The sequence below is a fragment of the Vitis vinifera genome, chromosome 19 (assembly GCF_030704535.1).
Source record: "Vitis vinifera cultivar Pinot Noir 40024 chromosome 19, ASM3070453v1".
Classification (NCBI taxonomy): domain Eukaryota; kingdom Viridiplantae; phylum Streptophyta; class Magnoliopsida; order Vitales; family Vitaceae; genus Vitis; species Vitis vinifera.
The window spans coordinates 2,288,794-2,309,855 of NC_081823.1; the positions used below are offsets into that span (position 1 = coordinate 2,288,794).

General features: G+C 34.5%; 2 protein-coding genes across 2 annotated transcripts; both read right to left on the minus strand.

Moving 5' to 3' along the window:
• Window positions 1-845: 845 nt before the first annotated feature.
• LOC100253746 (E3 SUMO-protein ligase MMS21) lies at window positions 846-12,492 on the minus strand. The gene is made up of 7 exons (XM_010645868.3): window positions 12,357-12,492; window positions 12,189-12,260; window positions 11,419-11,529; window positions 11,211-11,321; window positions 3,899-4,038; window positions 1,365-1,450; window positions 846-1,271 (listed from the first exon to the last, which is right to left on the minus strand). Exons 1-7 carry the CDS (start codon window positions 12,456-12,458, stop codon window positions 1,108-1,110), a joined length of 786 nt encoding a protein of 261 aa, XP_010644170.2. The 5' UTR covers window positions 12,459-12,492; the 3' UTR covers window positions 846-1,107.
• A 407-nt stretch (window positions 12,493-12,899) lies between these two features.
• On the minus strand, window positions 12,900-13,479 carry LOC100258893 (homeobox-leucine zipper protein ATHB-52). The gene has a single exon (XM_002282646.4). It carries the CDS (start codon window positions 13,405-13,407, stop codon window positions 12,922-12,924), a length of 486 nt encoding a protein of 161 aa, XP_002282682.1. The 5' UTR covers window positions 13,408-13,479; the 3' UTR covers window positions 12,900-12,921.
• Window positions 13,480-21,062: the final 7,583 nt, after the last annotated feature.

Genomic DNA, 21,062 nt, shown 5'->3' on the forward strand with positions numbered 1-21,062 from the left:
ATTTAAATAGTAAGTGATTTACCATAAGATTGTTTTTAATGGAAAGACTACTAAATGTTTATTACAAATTAAAAACATTTTAATCAATTTTACAAATTAAAATTATTACAAACTATAGGCTCAAAGGGGTCTTAACGACTTTAAAACATGTCAACATCCTCACTATGTTCTAGAAGATTATGAGACCAAACAAACCCCCTGCTCTAATATCATTTATAATGACTCATATTTAATTGTATAAATATTATCTGCTTTGAATCCAAATAGGTTACTTTAAAACTCGTTTACATTGTTCAAAAAAGTTTATACTTTTATGAAATGAGAAACTTTCTCCCAATGTGAGATATCTCAATCTACAAAAATATTAAATATTAAAAGTATTTCCATCATAATCACTCTTGAAACCAAATTTGAAATCACTTTTATTGTAAAAACCCATCATATATTTGGATTTAAAACGAAAAGTATATATTTAGGTGTTATCTTATGGAATGATTGTAATTTACATGAGAGTTCTCCACAAATCATGATTCCACAAATCATGCTTTCATATTGCAAAAAGGGACCATGAAGATACTTGACACCCCTCTTTTATCATGAAAAGTACAAAATTAAACAAAAAAAGAAAAAGGAAAAAAGTTAGGAGTTTAAATTATCTTATTTAATTTATTATGAAAAATACGGAAAAAAAAATTAAGTATAATTAAAATTATTTGAAATTAATATAAAAACATAAGATAAATCACAATAACCATCTTTAGATTCCTCAACTTCTTTACTCCATGAAGGATAGAGAAGTTTGGAGTAGAGAATGAAGAGAAAGTTTAGGTTAAGGAAATGCCTACTTTACAACAAAATGTTCATATCATAAACATTCCCCCTGTATGTGCAAATCCAGATGAGACTTCACAAAAACTAAAAAAAAAAAAACAGAAAAAAATAAAAAAAAAGAAAAAAAAAGGAAAGGAAAGAGAGAAAAAGGAATCAGAATACATTACTTGCATTGAACTACATAAAATGAACAACATAAGATTAGTTCTTTGGGCAAAATGGAGATCTACAAGAGCCTGAAATCGACTGAGAAAGTTTCATTTGGACATCAACCCCTCAGTCGTCTTCTTCTTCTTCATCATCATCATCATCAAGCTCGGTGAAATCTTCTATTACATCAGTTCGACCAGGTTGCTTACTCATTGATTTCATTTCATCAATTTCAATTTGTAACAATGCGTCACACACTACCCTTTCTGCCTGCAGTATTTTCGGGCAAGCTGGAGCAAGAAGAGATAGTAAAGAAAGATGGTAAGATATGCAGCTAGTGCAGAGTATTTCATTAGTTAGGATTGAAACAATAACTTGAATACCTGCAACAGGACATTGAGCGCGTCCATGTTTGGATTTTATGTAGTGCAAGATGGCCTTCTTTTCATAAATATGCTTGCAATCCACACTGCACCAGGAGGGGAATTGAGAAGAAAATGAAATGAAACATAAAAATGTGTAAGAATAGTTTTATGTCCCAATATATGCAACTAGCAATGGCCAGTATGAAGCTTGCGCTCTATACTTTCCCCTGCATAACGACTCTTCATGGAATTAACTTCTTTGTGTTGTATTGGGAAATGGCATAGTAATATTACTGCAACATACTAGACTGTTTCTGTTGCCTATTAGACAGTTTTTTTTCTTATAAATACACTACCTTGTGTTATCAGTGTTTAGTCCAATGCAACTTTATAAATCACGACTGAAGCCTTAAAAGGAAAGTACATTATGAGGCATTAAAAGGGAAGTACATTATGAGGAAGTCATATGAATGAACCAGTGCTGTACAAGAGGTTGACAGGAATATATATGAGCAAAGAAAGTTAGAAGTAACACAACTGCTGAAGTTCTAATGCCAGATATGACTAAACAGATCAGGATGGTGAAAAAGGTTTCATGTAGCCTCAGTGTAGTTGAGATTGAAAATTGTTGGTAGAATTTTTCCTTTTTTCCCCTTGGAATGGTGGTGGCGGCGGTAAGGAAGCGGTGGACAAGTGGATGGATTAAGAGAACATTTTGAATATGAACATAATGTCCATTTTGATCAAGTAATAAATTGCTTGTATATTACTTGTATACATTCAGATTCTAGGTTCTGGGTTCTTGCTGCTTCGTACTTTTATGGAACATATTGCTACATGTTGACAATTAAAAGCACAACAAACTTATATTTTACATTCAAAGGGACACACCACAGGCAGAATAATATGTTTTTCCAACTTAAAGCAGTACACCCACCTACCAAAATTTAAATAAAAAAGGGGAATAAAGTTAGAACTAATAACCAACTCATCACTTCGCATTATCTAGCTCTAAACAATCAGTCAAGATATGATATATTGTTCATATCATTGTAGCAACTGAAATATTTTTTGTATAAACAAAAGAAAAACCAAATCAATCTGATTATGACCCTGGGAAGCAACATCTAGGAGGATGTGGATAAATAGAAGGGTGAGAGAAAGAATAGCAATGATATATGATTCCAATATAATATGTAAGGTCTATTAAATCATTTCATAACAAACTGATATACAGAATTCTACCTGTATCCAAAAGCCTTTTTTTGTATTTCTTATTTGTCATTTTGAAAGGGCTAACTTAATTTAAGTTATGCACAATAACTCTATTGCCTCTTCATTGAAGCATTGTGTTTTACTGTACATCTCTTTCTCTCTTTCTCATCAGAAGCACAGATTCCATTGGTTCATGAATTAAAAAAGTACAAAAGGGATGAATGATCCTTCAAAGCAGAACAAAAAGAGTAAAAAAGAATCCTAAAAAATAACCTGACTAAGAAGCCAAAGTGGAAAACAGAATATAAAACAAAGATACATCTTAGAGAGCCGCAGTATGCACAACAAAAACCTCTTAATTTACAGCCCCATTCACAACCTCATCCCTAACCTAAACTCACCAAAGACTTTTTTAATGCAAGCACACATTTTGTACAGTTGAGACAAGTCTAATTGCCTGATCTAGGAAGTTATTAATATTCTACAAGCCAAAGCATAAGCATTTATGTTCCATCATCAATTATAAGGGAGAGTCAACCCCACACACAAAAATTGCTAAACAAAATGGAAAAGTGAACCAGGTATAGCCTATAATCATTAACACCCAACAATGGAAAAAAAAGAAAGAAAGAAAATCCAGTTAGCCAATCGAAAAAAGGACAAATAACACAAACTCATCCTGCATTTGGAATCCACAAACCATGCATGAAGAGCACATACTTGTTTAATTAATTCAATAGTCTTTACATGCATATGCTTCTGTCTTTCAGAACAACCATGCCAGGAGTCACTAACGAGTATGAAATATCAGAAAGCCTGATATATCATGTCAGTCTATTCCTTACAAGCTTGGGCTTTTGGGCTAGTTGGTTGTCTAACAAGGTATTAGAGCTTTGGTTTCTAGCAGTATTGGTTTGAATCTCTCCTCTATTTATTTCCTCCATTCATGGAACCATATGCAAGCGGATGCCACATGTGAGGATGGCTGTTAAGTCTTAGCTAGTCTGATAAACATCATTGGTTGATTCCATATGAGCTTAAGCTTCTGGGGATAATTGGTAGGTTAACAGAAGTGACCCACGGTAAAAAAAAATGTGAATCTTTTTTTTCCTAAGTAAAGATATAAATTTTAGTTGGAAAGATCACAATTTCCCTGGAGAAATTGGAGATATGTGGTAAATTTTCCTCAAGCTTCATGGTAAAGTATCCTTGGAAATAGATGGAGCCCTAGCTATATATATTGCTGGAATTTTCATCCAAGAGCTATTTTCCATTGAAAAGAATGAAGCCTGCAGGAAAACAACAGGGAAAAAATTCTGAAGTGATTTATACCATACCTGCGAACTGGATCTGCTAATTCAGTAACAGGTCTTCCACTTAATGGGCAAGTAATATTCAAGAGGTTGCATTGTGTACTGGTCATTACAATGTCCTCCTGCTCATCACCTGGCATTGGCTGTCCTGCATGGTGAACATTCTGCAGGAGAATAGTGAGAACACATTATATAAGATTTAGAAAAAATAAATTCGAGAAATTACTCTTGACAACAGAGAAATTCTATTCACATTATAATGAAAAAGAAAAAAAAATGACTTGAATGTGATAATAGTAAAATGAATAGAAATAGGAGCACAACATACTTTGATTGAGAGAGAGAAAGTAAGAGAACATTGTTTGTGTCATGTGTTATAGGCTACAAGTAAAAATAACAAAACAAATGAAACATATACTCGCAAAAAGAACATTGTTTGTGAACATCCTACTACTTAAAAAATGAGAAATAGATAACAACTAGTAGTCATATTCATGAAAACCTCCATGTCAAATATTTGTTTATCCATACCCAACATTGTTGATTATCATCTAGATAAGATATATATTGCAAGATATTACATCACTGAACTGACTACTATATAATCAGCAAGACTCTTAAATATCATAAAGTTATGGGTCTCCCATCATTCATCCATATAAAGGAAAATCCTAAGTAATTGCACATGTACAACCATAAAATCATGCTATATAACTTTTTTTTTTTTTTTTTTGATAAGTAAACAAGATTGCATTAAAAAAGGCTAAGCGCCACAAAGCATACAGGGAGTATACAAGATGGAAACAGCCTCAAAAAAGAAAAGGACCAGAAAGAACTACCTCCCCTCAAGTGGAAGCCATCCACTCCAAAAAACCTATAAGGGAGAGAGCCTCCTCACCTAAGTACACTTTGGCCCAATTCCATAAGTTACAAACAAAAGAATTCTTTAACCTCTGAACATTCACCACACCCCCCCTAAAGGCTAACCTATTTCTCTCCTTCCAAACCGTCCAAAAAATACACAACGGAATGGATTTCCATATCTGTTTCCTTTTCTTCCCAACAAATGAACCCCTCCATGAGGTTAAAACCTCCTTAACCGTTTCTGGGAGGACCCACTTAATATCTAACAACCCAAAAATAATATCCCAAAGGACTCTAGTCACTATACAGTGTAAAAGAATATGATTTACATTCTCTTCTTCACAACCACACAAAAAGCAACAATTTGGGAGTTGCACCCCTCTTATCTGAAGCTTATCCAGAGTGAGCACCTTCCCCCAAGTAGCCTCCCAAGCAAAAAAGCTAACTTTAGTTGGTACCCTATCCATCCATATTCCCCTTGCGGGAAACAATGTGGCATTAGGTTTATCCAACATCCTGTAAGCTTCTTTAACCCTGAAGAGACCATTTCTTCCTTGCCTCCATTTGACTGAGTCATCCTCCAAGGAAGGCCTATGACCCCTCAAAGTACGGAGCAAGTCACCAACCATGTCCAGCTCCCAATCATTGAAGTCCCTCACAAAAACCAGATTCCAATCTCCTTGGCCCGAATGATGATCCCACATCTCCTCAATCGAAGCATCTCTATGCACAGCAAGGACAAAAAGATGGTTGAAACATTGGGACAGCGGAGTATCAGTGCACCAACTATCTTTCCAGAATTTGATTTTGGAGCCCTTTCCAACCAGAAAGGCCAAATTTTCCCAGCACCATTCAGATTCTTTCATAATCTCCTTCCAGACCCCAACTCCGGCCGCCCCACTAACCTTCTTAGCCCTCCACCCATAATCCTCTTGCCCATATTTCGTAGAGATCACTTGTTTCCAAAGGTTGTCCCTTTCACATGCAAACCTCCAAGTCCACTTGCCCAACAAGGCTCTATTCAGAGTGGCTATTCTCCTTAATCCTAGCCCTCCATTGCGTTTTTCTGTACAGACCACATCCCATTTTACTAGATGAATTTTTCCTCCCAGATTTCCACCCCCCCAAAGGAAATCTCTTTGGATTTTCTCCACTCTTTTAGCAACGGACTTAGGCATACGGAAGATAGACATTTGGTAAATTGGCATACTGGCCAAGACATTTTTTATAAGAGTGATCCGCCCCCCTTTGGAAATATACTGTCTTTTCCAAAGCGCAAGTCTCCTCCTGACCCTCTCTTCCACTCCATCCCACATAGAAGAAGCCCTATTTGGGACCCCTAAAGGGAGACCCAAATAATGGGAGGGCAAAGACCCCACCCTGCACCCTAACTCAGCAGCCAACTCCAGAATCTCCTCCACTTCTCCAACTGGAATGATTTCGCTTTTGGCTAGATTCATACGAAGACCCGAGGCTGCTTCAAACCAGAAGAGAATCCAGCTAAGATGGGAGACTTGATCTTTGCTTGCCTCACAAAATACAATCGTGTCATCAGCAAAAAATAAGTGGGAGATATGCAAAGAGGTTCTACTACCACCCCGAATGTTGCATCCTGAAAGATATCCCCCCTCCACTGCTCTCCTGATGAGGACGTCCAGAATCTCCATTCCCATAACAAAGAGGTAAGGGGATAGAGGATCCCCTTGACGAAGCCCTCTAGTGCTAGGGAAAAACCCAGCTGGCACTCCATTAACAAGAATAGAGAATTTTGCAGAAGATACACAGCTCCACATCCATCCCACCCACTTGTTCCCAAAGCCCATCTTTTGGAGGACCTTCATTAAGAAATTCCAATTAATGCTATCATAGGCTTTTTCTATATCCAATTTGCAAATAAGGCCCTTTTCTTTTCTCTTCTGCCACGAGTCTATCACCTCATTAGCAATTAAAGACGCGTCCAGAATTTGTCTCCCCATTACAAAGGCATTTTGAGCACTAGAGACCACCTTACCAATCACTCTTTTGAGCCTGTTAGCTAAGACTTTAGCCAAAAGTTTATATAGGCCCCCCAACAGGCTGATAGGTCTAAAGTCTCCCAAGTCCTCCGCCCCGCTTTTCTTAGGTATCAACACCAGAAAGGTATTATTGAGGCTCCTAACAAAGGTATTATGCTCGTGAAATTCTTTAAACATCTCCATGATCTCCTCTTTGGCAAAGGCCCATGCGTTTTGCCAGAATGCAACAGAAAACCCATCCGGGCCAGGGGCTTTGTCCCCATTCATCTCCATCAATGCCGAGTGAATCTCAGTTTCTTCAAATGGGACTTCTATACACTCTGCATCTTGCTGGCTGATACAACCCACCTGAATATTGCCAATATCTGCCTGCCAAACCATATCTTCAGTAAGCAACTGCTGAAACGAATTCACAATGCCTTCTTTCACCTCCTGCTCCTCTACCAACCACTCCCCATTAACCTTAATTCTGCCCATAGCGTTGTTTCTTCGATGCGCACTCGCCATTCTATGAAAGAACCCCGTATTTCTATCCCCCTCCCTTAGCCAAGTCTCCCTTGAATGCTGTCTCCAATGGGCTTCTTCCAACAGGACCCATTTTTTAAAGGAGTCCTTGGCTCCCTTTTTTAGCTCAGCCTCCTCCACAGTCAAAGTTCTTTCACTTTCCACCCGATCCCAAAAGACTATTTGTTCTAGGGCTGTGGCTTTATTGGTTTCCAATCTCCCAAAAACCTCTTTGTTCCAGACTTTCAACCTCTTCTTAATTTCCTTCATTTTAGTAGCCAATCTGTAGCTAGCGCTACCCCTGACATCAATCCCCTGCCACCATGCTCTCACAACATCTTGAAACCCCTCAACCTTCAGCCACATATTTTCGAATCTAAACGGGGTTGGACCTCTTCTAATTCCACCCCCCTCTAACACGATTGGGAAGTGATCTGAGATTGGCCGAGACAATCTGATCTGAGTGGCACCATTAAACATCTCTAGCCAGGTAGGGGAGACTAAAAATCTGTCTAGTCTCGCCCAAACTTGATTGTTGAGCCCCCCATTCCAGGTGAATGCTCCCCCCTGAAGAGGCATGTCCACCAGCTCTAACTCATCCACAGTCTCTGCAAATCTCCTCATGGCTGAAGTGATTCTTCTTTGGCTGCTCCTTTCTTGTTGGAACAGAGTGATATTGAAGTCCCCACCAAGACACCAGGGATCGTCCCAAAGCCCTCTTACCGCCCCCAATTCCTCCCACATACCCTCCCTTTCCATTTTAGTAAAGGGCCCATACACTCCCGTGAAAACCCAAGTAACCCCATTTTCCATAATCTTGAATCTACAAGACAAAGTGAAGTGACCCTCCTCCCATTCCAAAATTTCCAAGACCCTCTTGTCCCAGCATATCAGAATGCCGCCCGCAGCCCCCTCCGCATTTAGAGCTCTCCATTCCAAAAATCTCCCAGTGCCCAGACTTCTCACTATACCCTCCGACATCTCCTGAATCTTGGTTTCCTGAATACACATTATATCCACCCTCTGACTCCTAATATAGTTCTTAATAATTTTCCTCTTAGAGCTATCATTAGCTCCCCTCACATTCCAACTTATAATCTTCAACTTCATTGGACAACTATCAATTGGTTCCCTTTGCCCTGTGAGAGAGCTTTCTGCTTATTCCCCCCCTCATAATTGACAGAGCATTCCAGCCTCTTTAGCTCCCTTTCAAACTTGGTCTTCTCCAATAGTTCTTTGCTGTGAATCTTTTCCCTTCTCTTCCTGATTTTAGTCAGGAAATTCAATATCTCCTTTTCTATCCCCTCCGTAGAGAAGCCTAGAAATTGGCTAAACTTCGCCAAGCTACACTCCTCCCATAATTCCCCTTTCTCATTTTCCGTGGCTTGAATCCCTGAGGCACCATCAATCCCCTCCTTGCCCCTAACCTTATCTCTGATTCTGTTGGCCTCTCCCAACTTCCAAGGTCCATTCACATTCACTTCATTCCCCTCATAGACTGTTAGCCAAGTTGATTTGTCCCCCCATAATTCCTCCTCTAATTCCCCTGAACGATCGAAAGACTCCCCCTCCGGAGCCCGATCAAAATTAGAAGAGAGAAGAAGAGATGGCCCCTTAACCTGATTTCCTTTAGTATAGAAATGCAGGGCATACCTCTTAGCTTCTTCTTGGAGCGCACAGTCAGTCATGGAGAAACCATCAAACCTCTGTTCCCTATTGATCTCCTCTGGCACCCAGCACATCAATACATCCTCTGGAGTGGGTCTTTTTCTGGAGAAAAAGCAGCCCAATAACCCAGCCTTCTCCTGGACATCCTTAGGGCCCTCCCTTTCCATTCCTTCCATCACAGCATAAGAGTGGCAGCCCGGTCCAGCAGCCCAATTGCTAGACGATGGGCCTTCCTCTGGCACAACAGCCACCTTTAATTTATCCTTTAATTTTCGGCCCAAAGACCCATCTCTCTTAGCCAGCCCACCCTCCTTCTCCTGCTCTTTAAGGCCCAAAGATGGACCATGTGAGGACGACCCATTTCCATCCAAACAGGCCCAATCCCGGGACCTCGATCCATGGATCTGGTTCCTGGACTCTAAACCCGACCCATTATCCTGCAACAGCCTCCCATCAACTGGCAGAAGCTGACCCTCGATTCCCGTGTCTAACAGGACACTCCCCACGCGCTTCTCCGCTCGTGAGAACGTGTCACCCCTGACCTCGGTTCTCCTTCTGAACTCCACCGCAGAGAAAAGGCGTCTCACCACCGGCCTAATCTCCCACCACAACGCCAAAGAGTAAAACTCCTCCTCTACCTCAATTTCTAGCATGCTTGGTCTAAATTCGCCTGTTATTTTGACCCGTATTCTAGCCCATTGGATCTCCTCCATCGACCTTGTCCTCTCATCAATTTCAACAAACCCCCCACATTCCTCTCCTATTTTCTTCAGAATCACCGGGCTCCATAACGAGACTGGCAAACCAAAAATTCTAACCCAAGCATCCTGTGCCCTCTCCTCCTCTGCCCAACAGCCCATCTGTGGCTTCCAGAAGTCCAACCCTAACTGAACTCCTCCCATTTCTCTGCTCCCCGATGAAACCACACGGTAAGCCTCTCTTTTGTCCTCAAACTCCAACAGGGCCCTGCCTCGTTCCAATTTAGCCAGCCCTAGTTTGCTTTTTAAACCCTAGGAAGACGCCCAAAGACTTCCCAGCCTCTCCATATCTTCATCTTCCTTATTGTTGGGCTTCCAACTCGCGACGAGACATTGTTGCAATTTCTGCAAATTTCCTTCCATCTCTTCCCTCGCAACCTTCAGCTTGATTACGTTTATATCTTTGCGATTTGAACCCAAGACTGCCTCTGCGTACGATTTTGCTGTAGAAGATTTACCGCCGGCCCTCACTTCCTGCAGCTCCATTCGTCGACCCACCAACTCTTCCATTTGATGAATCATTTCCGCCATAGCCATCCATCCTCTTTTGTCTCTCCTACCTCTTGGTAAGAAGATGCAAAAGGTTTCCGTTCCAGATCCGCAACCCCCAGCCTTAGAAAACCACCCGCTCTGTTGGATCCCCGCACCAAAGTGAAACGCTTACCTCTATCTCTCCACTCCATTTCCCATCTCCCTTCGCTTTCATCTCGTATACAGTGGATTAGCCCCTTCTTGAAAAGCCCTAAGCTCTCCAGCCCTAATCGAATCCATGTCGAGACCCCCCGCTTCTTTTCCATGATGAGGATCTGACGACTGCCTTTCCTCCCATCCAGTGCAAGCTCGAAGGTCTTGGATTCCACCGTGAAGCTTCGCCGTCGACTCGCCTCGCCGATCTCATCATCATCGCTGTCGCACGCGCTTACACTCTCCCTCACGCCCCCTCTCTCTCTCTCTCATTCTCTCTCTCCTAACTATAGATTACAGCTAACTATGTTGTCCTAGTCTATCATTTAGTCCTGAGTTGCACATTGCAACTTTCAAGATCATGTATCAAATCTCACTGTTCCTCTAAATACTGAAGCAAAAAAATGTAGATGAAATTTATAAATATGATTTTAATTCAAATTGATCAAAATATAAGATAAAACCTCCTCTCCTTATTCAGTCCAACCTCTTTGAGATATGGGGTCCTATTAAGTCAAGGGTAAGAGGTTCTGTGATCTATACAAAGAATAAAAGACTTTATAAACACATTGTTTTAAATGAATAATCATAAATTCACTTTGGAATCAACCACCCTACAGGAAGAAAGAATTGTGCCTTCAATACTGAGGAGGAAAAACGTATATATTCAGAAACACCATCAAGAAAATATTAGAACACACTACTTTTTTCTTACGAGATGCTACACATGAGATTTATCTTTATAATTGGACAATGTCCAACCAAAACTTCATTTTTTGGTCCACATGACATCCAAGCACAGTTTCATCGTTTGCTTTATAAATAAGCACAAAAATAACATACCCAAACAGCTTCCCTGAATTGACGTAATAATGGATGGCTTTGTGGAGCAAAAGAGGAACTGGCCTTGAGCTTTGCAACCTCATCCTCAAATAACTTCTTAAAATCAGTTAACTGCACTTGAAAACAGACTTAGGTCAAGAACGTGATAAAAAATAATTCACTCAACAAATAGGGGATAGCCTGTGAATAAAAGAAAGAATTCCAATACCTCAGGCCTGGGTTGGTGCTCATTTCCAACAGACTGAATTGCAGCTGAAAATTGTGTACAGTCTTCTGATGTTCCCAATAACTCAACAACGGCATCTTCAAGCTCTTTCACCTGCAATAGCCAATAAGATTCAATCATCAGCATCTTAAACTAGGATTCATTTGTTAAAACTATGAATTCATACAAAATCCCAACAAGCTAGGGTTCATAACAATCTTCAAACTATGGCTTCTTGATTAAACTATGAATCTATCAAAAATTTAAAACATTAAAGGAGATCACTATTTAGAAAAAGCTTCAATTTTTTTTTTTTTTTTTTTATATCATCAATTTAAAACTAAGAATCTCCAAATGCTCCCCTGCCCCCTAAAAGACTATGGTCTGTCAGAATCCTCAAACCAGGATTTACCAATTATAGTTAACTTATCTAAAATCCTAAAAACTAGGGCTTTTCATCAGCTTCAAAGAAATTCTATCTAAAATTACAAAAACTTGCGTTTATTAAAATATCACAAACAGCTCTTTATCAATTAAATAGGGAGTTTATCAAGAATTCCAAAAGCAATAAGCTTCCAAAGTTCCAAAACCATCCATTTGATTGCTCACGAAAGCGCGGGAAAACAAAGAAAATGAAATTCTTCACCTACATTCTCTTTCCAGTAAGTAAATAAGATACAAGGAGCCTAACTTTCCAGTTTCTTTCTCTTTCCTACGTTTTCTCGTCGACCAAACAGACTTCAACTAAAAAAAACGAAATATAAAAAAAATACCATCTGAGACTGGCCGTCCCTCTCCAAATCAACCGCCACTTCCTTCATCAGAATCATAGCCTTTCGAATTTCCTGTAACCAAAAATTCCACAAAAGCGAAACTTAATCACTCTCACACATTACCAAAAATACAAGAAGATGGGATGGAGCTAGGGTTTGGGGAGTTACAGCAATGAGAGATTGGTTATCGGAGTAGAGAGTGGAAGCGGCGTTCCTGAGTCTTCCGGGGACGCCATTGTCGCGGGAAGCAGCAGCGGAGGTCGACGCCATTGTTCTAGTTCCTCAAACCTCACCGAAACGCACCGTTTTGAACCAGAATGCACTTGGAATGGGCTTTTACATTTGAGCCCAAAAGCCCAAGACCCGTATATTCCTTGAAAATTTGCAATCCAATTTTGAAATTTTCGAAATTTTTGAAATTAAGTTTAATTTGTGTAATTATGATTAAACCAACAATCATATAAGAAAGACAAAATAATTAATAAATAAACAAAAACATAATAATCATTAGAGTTCATCATGAAAAATTGATACAAACATACAAAAACCGAGACTCATTTTCTTAAAATTACTCTCGCAAATTAATTAAATTTTCAAATGAGGGTTTTTTTTTTTTTTGTCATAGACTCAGTGCAATGTTCTACAATTATTATTTACAAAATTAAAGACATTCATGCATTGAGCCTCATAAAAAAGTCGGTTAATAATAACGATACATTTTCGATGAGTCTCATTAAACCCAATTTGATCCATCTACACCCATCAAAGACGCATAGAGATTTTCGAATTGAAATTCCTCGTTATTCTCCAAAGTGCTACCTCCCTCATCGCAAGAAATACTAGAGAGTACAGTAGAAACAATAGGAGGAGGATTAGGGTTTGCATAGTTCAAAGCATGCAACATCTCATGCGCCTTCTCCAACTCCCCTTGGAGTCTTATGACATCTCTCTCGAGTCTCCTTTTTTCGATCAAGGCATGCTCTAGCCTTACTCTAATCACATTATAGTCAAGCTCCAAGTTCTGCGTCTTCCATCGCGCTCGCTTGTTTTGATACCAAATAGCGACTTGTCTAGGCGGCACTCCAAGCTCCCGCGCGAGGTGGAGCTTGCGCTCGGGCTCAAGCTTCTTCCCATGGTCGAAGCTTGTCTCTAGAAGCCTCACTTGGTCTTGAGTTAGCCTCTTCTTGTGTTTTTGGTGTTGGGAATGGAAAGCATCCATGCTTGGAGCTCGGAGCTCGAACCTTGAAGCTTTGAACTCAATGAAAATGGAGATAGGGTTGGATACAAGAGAGAGAAAAACAAAGATGGGGGTTGTGACTTGCCTATCATATGCCAATTTTATAAACCAATTTTAAAGGATTTCAAGGGCTGCAGACTTCACATTTGAGCGTGCCCTTCACGTGGAAATGGTCCTACTCAGCCATGCAAGTGGTAAACCTTGTCTACTATACATGTTGGACTAGTATATAATAAAATTTTTGCTTTTTAATTAACTATTAATATACTTATACTAAACAAGCTCCAAAGATGCATGAACTTAGAGTTTTCTTTTGTTTTCTTTTTATTTTTCTTTGTTGTCACTTTAGTCTCAATTATCCTATCCTTTATAGATAATCATTCATGTTTATTATAAAGAATTGTATATGTTGGAAAAGTGTTAGATTTGATGATTGAGAGCTAAGAATGGTGATCCTTGGAGAAGAAGTTGTTTGAGGAGAATTAATTAATGGATGCTTTGAATGTTTACTTTGTTGAATTCATTGGTGAAATTAAGTCTTTTTTTACATCATTGATTAGACATTAATTTCAATTTTTTTTATTTTTTTGAGTTTAATGTTCATAAGGTTTTAGGAATTAAAGTTTACGGATAATAGGTGATTGAAATTGATATCTTGAGTCTAACTTGTCTTTATCTGATCAAACAATTCAATGTGTAAAGATATTTATTTGACTTCAACTTCAGACTCTTAACGCGATTTATTCATGTGTGAGGAAAAAATCGAGATTAGTGTTAGTTTTTCCACAAATGTGATGTTAGAAGTAGAATTTTAATCAATTAATTAATTTTCAAAATGATAAAATTATTCTTATTTCAATTAAACCATTTTAAATTGTAGTTTTTAAATGTACAATCAATCATACAACAAAAATAACTATTAATTTTAATTCTTTCATCGACAAATAAAAAAATAAAATTTAAAGAAAATAGAGCTCTCATTCACAAAATCATCAATAGTTGCATACCATTGATGTTCATTTATCTCTATGAATTTGTCTCATAGTGTTTTTAAAACACAATTTTGTATTAAAAAATGTTTTTTTAAAGAAAAATCAACGTCTGATAAAATTTAGAAAATATTTTTGAGAAATTAAAAAATCACTTATTAAAAATATTTTAAAAAAATACTTTTAATAAAAGCACTTTCCAAACACGCTAACATGTGAAAACATTTGGTGGGGTTTCTTCCTTTTCAATACTATAATATATGCCTACACAAGTCTTAATTTTTTTTTTGCCATGAATCTTACTTGAAGGTGATTTTTTTATATACTTATGCACTTTTTTATCATAACACCATGACACATTTCAATCTCTCTTTAGCATAAGATATTTATTGTTCACCTACTCTATTCTTGTCAACTAAAATTTTGTCATTGGTAGGTGACATTAGCCACAATACATCTTCCTATTTGTCAAACAATTAAATTTATATATAATTAACATAGTTAAATTAGAGAAAATTAATGACAACACCGTGATTAATATATGTTAATTTTCGGGTGTCGTGTGAAATATACGTGTTTTTCTTTTGATTATTTCATTAATCAAGATCATCTCTAGATTAATTTCTTTATTTGAGTTGATTAAGACTTTTCAAAACTATAATCTAGAAGCTTCAAACTATATGTTCCAATTCATAAATTAAAAGGGTTTCTATCTCCCTATTCCATGTCCTTTGAATTAGACTCGTGCCCCTTGACTGAGACATTTCACCTTTCCCCAATATTAAAATAAGTATAAGGACTATTTCACCTATATATAAAAAAGTTTCTAAAGTATTTTTTATATTTTTAACTATTATTCAAAATATTAAAATAATAATCAAGAAACACTTTAAAATTGTTCTAAAAAACTAAAGATCTAGTAATTGTCTTCGAAAATAATTCTGAAAAATAATTTTTAAAAATAGTTTTTGAAAACCATTTTTTGATTTTTGTAGAATAAAAATATGTTGAAAACGGAAAATGTTTTTAACTTTTTAATATTTTTAAATATATTTTATAAATAAATTTTAAATCTAATGTTTTATTTTTAATTATTTTATATATTTATATAATTATTTTTTTAAATAATAGAAAATAACTAAAAGATGTTTTTTGAGAACCTTATTTCTATTCTTAAAAACAAAAAATAGAAAATAATTTTTTTATTGTCAAAAGTGCTTTCTATTTTTTTATTATGAAAAACAAAAAAACTGTTTTAAAAAATAGTTTCCAAATAGGTCTTAAAAAACACTTTTTTAATTAAAAATTTATCAATTGAGTTTGCCAAATTAGGAAACTATTTTTAAAAATAGTTTCATAAAATATACCCTGAGATTTTTCTATTACCATTCACATACTTCAAGTGTTTTTTTTTTTGTAAGTGTATAATCATATTCTCATGCTACTAGACAAAAACATAAAATAAAAAAAAATAAAAAAATATTTAAAAAACATATAATTAAATATGCCATATGAAAAAGGGTGACGGGCAGGTAGATTGGACCCTCATCATGAACCCTCTTTTGTCATCAAAGTGGAAATAAATTATACACCACAGTGGCCCATGGCTGCATCATACTTTTGACCAATATTTCTTCACCCATTGTCCCTTTCTTTGATGGTATTTTGATAGTAAAAATAAATTAAATAAAAAAATAAAAAAAATGAGCCACTCACTTGCATGGCCTCTTCTTCCCGTACTTAGAATGGAATGCAAATTTGGAATTATCTCCTGTCTCTCACAAGTGGGAAATTTTGACCCCCACTTGGCCTTGGACCATGACCATGACCATGAGAGATTGAGAGCTCGAGTGAATATATAGAGAGAGAGAGAGGGTGATTAGGGTTTCTTTGAAACCCACAAGAAAACTAGGGTAGAGGGTGATTATATAGAGAGAGAGGGTGATTAGGGTTTCATTGAAAGGTTTGATTATATTTTTTGAAATTTATTTTTAAAAATTGTTTTTAATCATGTCTTCATTTTGTTGTTAAAAATTCGTAAAAACAATTCATGCTTGTTCTTTAAAAATTGTTTTTCATTTTATTTTATTTTTAAAATTTGTTTTCGGAGAACAACAATTAAACAGTGTTAGAAAATTTTAAAAACAGTTTTTTATTTTTAAAAATAGAAAATTGTTTTTGAATCACATGCCCAAACAGACTCTAGTTACTTTATTTTATTTTTTTATTCTTTAATTTTGACCATATGGTTGAATTAAATACAAAATTTAATGTAATTAGGGGAAACTAAAATAGTTTTTAGAAATATTTTCATTTTAAAAAATGAAATAAAGAACAAATTGAAACACTCTTTAATAGGAAGTGATTGCATTTTTTAAAAACACGTGGAAATTTGAAATAGGTTTAGACAATAATTTTAAAAGCTAAAATTTTTTAATTTCAATTTGAGTTTTTATATGCATGGATAATTTTATTAAAAGAACTTTAAGTTAAAATAGAGAATAAGGTGGAAATAGGGTCTATATGGTAAAAGTCTCTTTTTGTCATCTTTAATAAATTTATTTATATAAAAGAGGCTTTTATATTTAATAAACTTTTATGATAATAATATTTTTTTTTTTTTGAAATTATAACTTGAAGTAAGTGGGTATTTGATAAACCAACTTAATAACTTAAAGTGGCTTAATAACTTAATTTAAGTTATTAAGAAAATTAAGTATTGATAAAATAACCTAGTGGTATGACTTAAAATAAAAAACAATTTTAAATAATAAGTAAAAATAATTAACTTATTTTTAAGTTTATATCTTTATTTTATATTTTTATCATCATTTTGTTCTAATTACTTCCATAATTTTTTTTCCTACTCCATGACACCATCATTGTTATTCGATTTCCTTTATCATAATTATAATTTATAAAACTAAATATATTAATTTGATAATTTAAAATAAATTTTAAGTTAATTTTATCAAATAACCTTAATACTTAAAATAAAAATTAAGTAATAAGTTTTAAATCAATAACTTAAATATAATTTAACTTTAAGTCAACGTAAGTCATCAAGTAACAAACATTAAATTTTATCAAACACCCCACAAAGTTTCAACATGTTTTCTAGGTTGTTTTTTCTTGTTAGAAAAACACTATAGATTTTTAAATTTTCGTAGAAAAGCTACTAAATTTGCATTTAATTATATAATATAATATATATATTTTATTTTTCTATTGTTGCTTGTTTAAACTTCTTTCATATCATATTCTAACCCATGACCCATTAAATTAATATATATAAAATATAAGTGAGTTTCAACATTATTAAGCTTTAAAATAGTTAATCCAAATTTAGAATATGAACATGGAGATGATATTAATGTCAAGGATGCCATATAAATAAAAAATTAATTTTTCTAAACGATAGGGTTTCTAGAATTTTCTTCTTTCCACCAACACTTTTTTATTAATTAATATTTTTAAATTAGAAAATTTAGACAAAGAGGAGTGGAAATGTTGGGTGACAAACCCTTCAAAACCCCTATTGAAGATGCAAGGGTTGTGACGTCAGGTCGTTTGGAGAGGGTGGAAGTGTTCCCCACTAGGCAGGTTATGATTGGTGGTTGGGAATGTTATGTTCATGCACCCGTGACGTTAGCATTTAGGGTTTGGAGAGATGGAAGAAAAATGAACAAGATTTGGTTGAATAATGAAGGAGGTTTCAACATCTTCCCACCAACTTATTCAAAGTGGTGGTGGCTTTTTCCGTTCAAATGCATGAACATTAATAAGTCAAGAGTCAAGGCCCTTGAGCTAGCCCTCAACTTGATTGTGTTGAGAAAAAAAGGGGAAAAAATATAGTAAATAAAGATTGTTTATATTTTCATTCAATGATTTAGATTTGAACTTGGACGAGACTAATTTAATACCTTAGATTTTTACAAATATTATCTAAAGAATAAAAATTAGTATATAACTTTAGGTGGAGAAAGAAATAAATGAAAGAAACCACGAGCATAATGAGAAGTAAATCGTTACAACTTGCTTCACATTTTCAAAAAGAAAAAAAAATTCTATTATGTGTCAAGCTATCCTTTTCTTTCTTCTAGATCTTTCAAAATTTTGAATGTCTTAAAACATTCTTAGTCGTGGAATAAATTTGCTATTAGGAGGAAACTTTTCATCAATGATTTTTTGGATTGCATGGGAAAGGTTCATGAAGGGATGAATTCTCCATTTCAATAAACGGAAAATTCATGTGAGATCAACAAGAGTCATGGAAAATTGTTTTTGTACATGTAAGCATGATTTGAGTTAGGACTACAAGCAGTTAAAAATGACGTATCTCTAAGGTTTTACACGTATTATGTTGAATTTGGATCGGATGATCTACTAGCTAGAAAATGAAAAATAAATTGTCAATCAAATTACAAATCATGATAGAATTTGAGGGAAACAAAAGAAGTGAAAGAAACTTGTTAATCAAGTTTGAGAGGTTTTACAAATTATGGTAGAATTTAAGGAAAACAAAAGAAAAAATAGTATAAGGAAAATTTGGGGTAGTTTCATACCTAAAAAAACAAAGTTATATTTTGTTATTGCATGTTGAAACTCTAACTAAAGGAAAAAGATAATAAAAAAAATTAATTCATTAAAAAGATGAAATAATCATCATATTTGAAAATTTAACATTTCTCATGTTTTTATTTGAAAAATAACATGTTTTTGACATAAATACTGGAAAATACCTTTTGTCATTTCTAGTATTTATGTGTAGTTTTAAAAGGAAATATTGTTTTTATAAGGAAAAAATGAGAGTATTTTTGTCAAAATGATGCCAAAAAAAATAGAGGATTAAATTTTCAAATATGAGTTTTCAATGATCCTTTTAATCAAATAATAAAAATTATATAATGCTATGATGACATTTTTACTTAACTATATATCATTTCAGAAAAATAATTAATTCATTCCTCGAAATAGAGATTAAGGATTTGCTTGGTAACTATTTTTGAAAAACAGTTCTAAAAAACAATTTTTAAGAATAGTTTTTGAAAATTGTTCTCTAATGTTTTGTAGAATAAATATATGTTTGAGAACTTGACATATTTTAAACATGTTTTTTAATATTTTTGAATATGTTCTAAAAATAATTTTTATATTTAGTGCTTTATTTTTAATCATTCTATATGTTTGTATAATTATTTTTTGAAATATTCATAAAAAAAATGAAAATAATATAAAGCAACTAAAAGATCTTCTTTAAAAACAAAAAACAGTTTTTAGTTACCGAATATGTTTTCTTGTTTTGAAAATTAGAAAATTATTATCGAAAACAGTTGTCAAACAAGCCCTAAGGTTTCTCCCATTGTGTAAGACTCACGTGATTTATCAATTTCAAATTTGGGTAAATAAATTAAGTGAGAGTAATCTTCATTGATTTCATTTTGATAGAATAAAAGCAAACATGTCTCTAGAGTTGTGATTGTGTTGGCTCATTTTAGGAAACTAAACCACAGTTGAATGATTCATTTTCTAAATTTCTAAACATTCATCCATTTCCTTTTTTAAAATTTTGGTCATAATAATTGGGTTGGCCACAACCTCATAACCCAATTACCTTAGATGGGTTTGAATCATACAATGGGCTGGTGTGGAGCACCTATCAACTATGGGCTATGGGCTATGGCCCAGACCAACCTTGGGCCATTAAAAGATAAAATTTTATTCAGCATCTAGGCTGAAATCTCAAATGAAAATTCCAATTTTAAAAAATATTGTTTAAATATCACATTTTTCAGAGCTTCCCCTTACTTCAATTTCCACAAAAGAAAGAAAAAAAAGTCATATTTCAATTTTCAGAATTTTTATTGGAAATCCTTTTTAATAATTTTACATTGTTATTATGTTCTGGTTCACTTTATAGGTTTGTAAGTGGTAGTTTTAGTGATTGTTTTACCGATACCAAAGGTTTTTTATTCAAATTCTTTGGGAATTTCTTTGTGCTTTGAAATGTAAAGAAAGTATAAGAGAAAAAATATCGAAAGGGAAAAAAAACTAATATTATGCTTGGTTTCTAATAAGTACTAAGAAAAAAAAAAATATTATCAAAATTGATAAGAAACTTCTATATTTTAAAATTATTCAATCTTTATATAGAAGAGTTAAGTAAGTGAAATATGTTCCACGATATAAAAACAATTTATTAACTTAAATTTTTTTTTTCTTTATTTTGATTTTTTTTTCTTTTCTTCACATTTCCCCAAGTAATAAACATAATAGAAAGGAATATGAAAAACAATCCATCATTTCCTAATCTCATTTTTTTTTCCTCTCATATTCTCAAAATATACCTTTATTTATTGTGATTTTTGAAGAAATGAATTTCATGAAACCAATTTGGGTTCCTTTGGATCATGGAAAGTATAAGGAAAAAAAAAAAAAGGAAAAAATTTAAAAATAAATCAAAATTTTCTTATTTGGCAAGAACATGAAAAAATAAAAATATTTAAAATTTTATGCATTCTCAAATTCATTTTAAAGAAATAAATTTGATCCCGCTTGCAAAATCCTTTTTATTTTTTCTCTATTTTTTTTTTCTCTCATACTTTTTCTCAAATTTTCCAATATTTAAACCGAGCAAGACAATCAATT